Below are 7,073 nucleotides of genomic sequence, written 5' to 3'. Positions count from 1 at the left end.
ATGAAATCTTCCTGCCATAATTTTTTGCTGGAACGTACAGACATTATATTGCAAAATATAACGTGCAACTTTTTACACAGACAATTGTGGGCATATGTGGTTGTGATGGGAGCTCCTACTCATTGCTGTTATTGCAAGCAAGCTATAAAGGGCCTGAACTGACTCTCCTGGGACTACATCTGAATCATTATTAGGCAGATTTTGTTGGCCAGAGATCATTCTTTGAATAGTATCCCAAAGCAGGAATATTCTACTGACAGCAGTAAGGAGTGACAGTTCAATGCTCACTAACATGTGAAAATATTTTATGCCTCTTTGGTGAATAGCACTTAGTTGTACATTTGCAGAGAAGTGCTCGGACATTTCATTTTTTTTCTTATTTTTTTCCTCATCTTTCAAACTATACTAAATTGCCAAAATTATCTGCTCTAGCTTAGGATTTAATATAGAAGAGCAGGTACCTCCAGAAGGTAATTCACCTTCATTTTATGAAGATCTCTAAAATATTTTGGTCAAATTACAATATATGGAATCAATTTCATGTTTCTATTTCTCTGTAGCTCTGATTTCGTAACAGAGACTAGGAAACAAGCGTTAGCATATACATATATAAATATATAAGATAGTATCTAATGCTAGGTGGGACAAAACACAGAACAAGCAAACTCATCACTTCTGGTGGATGGGAGTTTTCACAGAAACAATGGCTAATCAGTTTGCATGAACATTCTGCAAGATATTCTGACTGCCTTTGTTCTCAGTTAACCTCCACCAGATTCCTTTTGAGCGTTGTCATTTTAGAAGGAAACTGGAGTAAATAAGCATGGTCACTGGTTTAGTGAAACTAAGGGATGTTTTATTTAAGCTATGAAATACAAGTGTTTTTAATAGTTCTGGCCCCACTTTTTGTCCTCTACAGTCACACGACTTATCTATTCTTTAAAACATGCTTTTGATTTGAGAAAAACAGTTTGACTAACTGTCTTTTCCAGGCATTTGACAGATATTGGTATTTAGAACTGATTGAAATCTATAAAGAAATTAACTATTGCTTTTAATGTTTGGTTAGTTGGTTGTACTTCAATGTGTAACAAATCTTTTAAAATAACTAATACAAAAACATTAAAAATGTTTCAATTGCAGAATCCAATTTTCTTTATACTTTAAGTACAGTAATACTTATATAAAGTAGAGTAACATTAAGGCATTTAAAAGGCATGCTTTTTAAAAAATGTTGTATTAAATAATGTGTTTGTAAAATGCCCATGGGAAAAAAAAAAATCCATCTGGGGAGAATAACTGTGGGAAATCTTTTCATATAAAACATTTCAGCCAGTTCTAATCACAATATTTGTATCTTTGCTTTTCCAGCAAAGTACTGAACAACCTGGAGTTATTAAGTACAAAATATATTCAGTTAAATAAATACAATATATATTCTGTATATGTATACATATTTGAACATATACAGATATATATATTGGAAGGCCCCGTTTACCTTCCTTTCTGATGATAGGCTGCACGTTGCTTTCAATTATGTTAATTTCTGAAAGTATAGAAAATGGAATATAAAATACATTCCATTCTTAATGGAAATGATAATTGTTGATGGTAATCATCTGGTCATAAAGATGTGAACAACGTTATAGATATTAACAGAAGGTAAACTAACTTGAAATGCCTCAGAGTATGGATCTCAGTTCTGTTTACTAAATGGTGGTATATACTGTAGACAGTCTTCTAATATGCTATTTTTTTTTTTTGTGCCTCATAAAACCCACTGGTCTTGAAATCCATGATAACATAAGATAAATAATAATCCTGTCTCATACAATCCTCTTTATAAGAATTTACACTATTTCCTGGCATATCTTAAATTTAAATTTTGCCCATTTTTTCCTTAAAGAAAACTCAACTAGTAAACAGAGGAGACCCTCTAACATTGAGAACAATTCTTGCATTTCACAGAAAATAGAGAGCGTGATACTCATAGGTATCAGTTTGCCCCTCTACAACTAAAACAGACGTGTTTATAAAACATTGCTGACAAACCATTATCTGACTCACAGCCATTTCTATAAACCTTCACATTAGAGGTCACAGCCATGTTGAACTAAATAAACAGTTACAACTTTCTTAATGCTCAACACTGAAATTCTTTGCTCCAGCTCATAGACATGGCTTCTTGTGCTACTATCAATGGTCGTGAAATATATATTCCATTTTTTTTTGTTGTTGTTCCAAGACCCTTTAAAATTCAGTATATTCATGCTAGAGTTACAAACTCTAATGTGATGTTCTCCATTTCTACTGAGAAATGTGGGTAGTCCTGCAGAAATTTCATCTGCCTAACTTCACATTCTGATACAAACTGAAGCATATGAGGAACAGCTGAGGCTCCTGATTTGCTCAGCCCAGAGCAGAGCAGGCTGAGGGGAGGCCTGATGGCGGCTGCAGCTCCTCACAGGGAGCGGAGGGGCAGCGCTGAGCTCTGCTCTGTGTGACAGCGACAGGGCCCGAGGGAACGGCATGGAGCTGCGTCAGGGGAGGGGCAGCTGGGGGTGAGGGATCTGCACCAGAGGGTTGTGGGCATGGAACAGCCTGCACAGGGCTGTAGGCACAGCACCAAGCCTGACAAAGATCAGGAAGCATTTGGACAACACTCTCAGACAAAAGATTTGAATTTCAGGCGGTGCTGTGTGTAGGCCAGGAATCAGTGCTCCTGTGTGGGTACCTTCCAACTTAAGATATTCTGTGATTTTATGACGCTTTCTGTGCAGATAGTAAAAGCAAACCCTTAGAAAGGCTATGAGAGAGCAGGAAAGTTTCCTTTTTCATATTTATTCCTCATAGAGGAAATGTTTGAAGCAGCTGGTTCTGTAAAGACTCCTATTTGCATGTATGGAAAACAGGTGGAAAAGGTACACTCTGTCTCTCTGGAAACATTTGTGAAAATGAAAGCATATCAAATGTAGAGTTTGGTCAATGCTACATCTTTGAGAGTCTCTGAAGCCATATGACTTCTGTGCAACAAGCACTGAACTTCAGCTAGAAAGTGGGAAAAAAAAAAATCTTTTCCATATATATCTTGTCTGCTCCAAAGAGTCTGAGCAGCTTAGTTTAGGGATTCTTCCCTGTCATCTTGAAAGGGATAAAAGTGTATACAAATACATGCAGTAGCCAAAAACATTGAGTCTTTCTTTTCCTAGGCTTCGTTGGCCAATCTTATCTTGCCTGAAATTGCTTTCTTATTGATTGAAAAAAAAAAATAAAAATAAAAATCTACAATTCAGATTGAAACTGGTAACATTAAAAAGCAATCTCAAGCCCATCTGTTAATATTTAAAATTAACTTACTGTAAAACGTCAGTGGAATCTCTTTGAAGGTACTGTCACGAACAAACTATAAATACAGAAAAGTAATTTTAAAAGTTTAAAAGAGCACTTGCATTTCCATTTTCTAAAGATTGTACATAGAAATTGCTAGTTTACTGATCAAAAAGTCAGGCAATACTATTTGACTATGTCCTCTCATTCATGACTGAAAGTGAACATAGCCTCAAGAGAATATTTAAGACAGATCTCTATTTTTCTCCATAGGCTTTGAGGCTAATGTGTTAAATGAGTTAACTGCTTGATATTTCTCTCAAAGACAGGTTGCCTTAAGGACTTGGAATTTACCTATGCTGATGTAGTGATAAAGTGTACCTGAAGCAAACAGTAGATTTTGGCCAGTTCACACTGGAGTTGCCTATGTGCAAATATTCTGCAATTACTTGGTGATGAAAAACATAATTTCTAACTGTTGCACGCATTGTATCATTCAAGATTACGCTTGGGAGACTGGGAGCAACTATTATGTGTTGCATTCTGAAGAAGCAGAGCCAAAGAACCATTTCTGACTGATAATGCAAGTGATTTTGCAGATCCTGCCAAAAGGACAATGGGGACATTATTATAAAAATACCTTGATTTGAATATACTTGATCAGCTTCTTCAGAATTGTGAGCAACTGATCATTTCCAACAGGCAGATCTGAAAAGAAGAAATAGGCATGTAAGAAGACACATCTGCATATGTTTTATTTTCATTTGGAGTAGTCAGGAGATATAAGCATTTTCATTAATTCACAAAAGCATGTATGTGTACATACACATTCTTCCGTATTGGGGGAAAGATAGCCCAAGACATCTTATCTTCCATATACCAGACTTTTGTAACATTTCAAAGAGTTGCCATGGTTTCAGACAATGCATAGAATGAGCAGTGATGTATATTGTCTGTTTTGTATTCCACATAGAAATTGTCTTTTTAAAGGAAGTAACTTTTTACAGTTATTGCACATAAGATACAGATTCAGAAATGTTTGTAAATTCCATGAACTAATACTCACCTGCTGGATATAGGAGTTTATCAATAACATGAATTACACCATTGGTTGCCATGAGATCAGGTTCTCTTGACTTCAGTTCATTAACCAGAAGAGTATCATTCACCTGGTAAAGAAAAGAAGTTATCAATGATATTAAAAAATAAAACAAAACCCTTAATGCTACATTCTGAGAAATATCACACAGAATATCAAAATATAGACACTGAATGTCAAATCTCCATTACAAGATTGTATCAGAAAGACTTCTTTTTCATGACTTAACTATTTTCAAGTACAGTTTTCCTCCTTGGATAGTTTTAAGGATGTTTGTCACACCAGGTTCAAAGCCACTTCCAATGAAAACTCCTTGTGTCAGGTGGTAAAGGAGAATGTTCCTGAGAGCATTTTTGTCTCCTATTTAAATTGAAAAATAAGAAATAAAAGTAAGGGATTTTCTAATTATGCTCCACAAAAACATTAAATTCAGAAACACTAAGCAGTCTACAGTACCAAGTATCATCAAAATACTAGATAAACTGCTACTGTAACACCCTTGCAATTAAAGGGAACTATATCTGACACTGTTGGCACTGAAATAAATGTAAATATTCTCTTAAGCAACAGCCTTCTGGGATGAATGGGGATAACTCATAGCTCACTATACACACATACATTTTCTATCTTGGGCAGGACAAAATTGCAGGCAGATTAGAATGTCATCTGGAGTATGATCCCTTGCTGGTCTTACATACTATGAGAGGAAGAAAAGTTGAGAAAAACAACCCCATTCTGGGAGGATTTCCTTATTTCATAGGTTTCATTTCTATTTGGGAAGAAAAGAAAAAAAGCCAACATTTCCAAGACTAGCAAAGGAAATGGATTCTGGAGTCCAAGGTAGTATCATGGCAGCCCCCTGAAGCTCCACATCTATGGAATCAAAGGATGAGCTGTAGGAATATCCACAGGACCAAGCAGGTCAGATTTAAAACATAAGATTACATGGAATATTGTCTAATATTGATGATTCTTCCTAAAAGTTTCAGCCTTGATGAAAGTGTGAGATTATAATTTTTCCTAGTGTCTTTTTCAGTGAGCATTTCCCTTTCTCTGCTTTTGCTTTGATTGCTGATACCTCTGCAATTCACTTTATTGCTGAATTTCAGTTAAATACTTCTTTTCTACCTTCTAAAATCAGTGCCAAATTTATGTGACTGAATCTTCAATAGATAGAATAAAATTATATACAAAGCCTAAGCATGGCTCTTTCTATGGAAAGATTGTTTCCCCAAATTTCTTTTTCTCTTTGCCATAATATTCACTGAATAAAAATAATCTCTGTTTTGTACCTTTCTTACAGATAAATATTTTTATACTCCTTTAAAGAAAATTTGTTTTAAAGTTTAATTTTTACATAAAAAATAACATTCTATCTTAAAAAAAAAGACAAGATAAAGTTCCTGAAATCAATCTGACTCTAAAAAATGGACTTTAAGCTGTAAAAACAATAAGCTAAAACTAATTTCATTTGCAGTTAAAATTTTAAGTAGAAACTACATCACAATGGTAGGAAAAGCCAGTACATAAAAGTCCTTGGAAAGCAGAATGGACACACGGTTGTTATTCTGGATTGTCAAAATGATTTGAAAGAATGCAGGCCTGGGCTGCAACATGAAGTAGTTAGTTGTGACAAAATAGGCCTCAATTTCTTTTGTTTCTTCTGCAAGCATACCCAGTCTTAAAAATAGAACCATAGTGTTCGTCTAGTTGGTTAAGTTCACAGCACTGAGACAAGCTTCTTTTGATTTTATGGCTCTCTAATGATACTCATTTAGGTTATCTGTTAATTTATTGTTTATCACTAAACACACACTATACCAGAAGGTAAGTTATACCAGAGTCATAATTGTAAATGACTAAGAGGGAATTCAAATGTACAGTGCCTCGTTAGTGAGTTAATGGCTGCACAGAGCTGGGTTATGCTGGGGCAGTTACTTATCAGTGCTCTAAGCCGGACTCTCAGAAGTCATTAAGGATTCATGGGATTTTGTTTCAAGTCTTTGAACCTTGTTTTGAAAAGTACAGGAGCAGAAAATGTGGCTGCTCTTCTGGATGTTGAATTCAGGGCAACTGCTATTCCCGCACTAATACAGCAAGCCAAATTCACATTCCCTCATATAAACTAAAAAGATAATATGTCAACAAATGAGGATAATTTTTAGTTAATGTTGAATGTTTTTTCCCTGAAAGATATTTTCTCTGTCACTGAAAGAATTAATTTAGAGAAGTCCCATGACTTGTTTATGCAAAAGGTTATCTGCTTTATCAGACATCTTTTGTCTAGGAAATACACTAGCTATTTTTCCCATTATTTTTTCCATAATTGCTTATACTTGTAGTTTTCTTCTGTTACTTACTTATCAATACAGCCTTATCATCATCAGTCAAACCTTTGAAGGCATCATTAGTTGGAACAAAGAGAGTCCATGCTCCAGGCCGTGACAGAACATCATCTAAATCTGCAGCTTTCACCAGACTGAGGAAAACACTGTTTAAAACAAACCACAAATACGTTATTTTGAAGTGTAGTAGCTATACATAGGTCTGGACACTTAGTTCCTTCATTTATTCTAAGAGGCCATCAATTTTCAAACACTTCCACTATTTCCCAGGAATAAAGACAGTGGTGGACAAAAAAAAAAAA

The 7,073-nt window shown here is 35.1% G+C and overlaps 1 protein-coding gene across 1 annotated transcript; it reads right to left on the bottom strand.

Moving 5' to 3' along the window:
- Positions 1-6,952, bottom strand: LOC104917565 (periostin-like). Its single transcript, XM_010728958.2, has 6 exons — positions 6,787-6,952; positions 4,656-4,786; positions 4,394-4,496; positions 3,968-4,035; positions 3,358-3,403; positions 1-1,546 (listed from the first exon to the last, which is right to left on the bottom strand). Exons 3-6 carry the CDS (start codon positions 4,443-4,445, stop codon positions 1,329-1,331), a joined length of 384 nt encoding a protein of 127 aa, XP_010727260.1. The 5' UTR covers positions 4,446-4,496; positions 4,656-4,786; positions 6,787-6,952; the 3' UTR covers positions 1-1,328.
- Between the last annotated feature and the right edge of the window lie 121 nt (positions 6,953-7,073).

Source organism: Meleagris gallopavo, chromosome 1 (genome assembly GCF_000146605.3).
Source record: "Meleagris gallopavo isolate NT-WF06-2002-E0010 breed Aviagen turkey brand Nicholas breeding stock chromosome 1, Turkey_5.1, whole genome shotgun sequence".
Classification (NCBI taxonomy): Eukaryota; Metazoa; Chordata; class Aves; order Galliformes; family Phasianidae; genus Meleagris; species Meleagris gallopavo.
The sequence above is the reverse complement of the archived record's forward strand: the minus strand, read 5'-3'. Positions and strand labels throughout refer to the sequence as shown.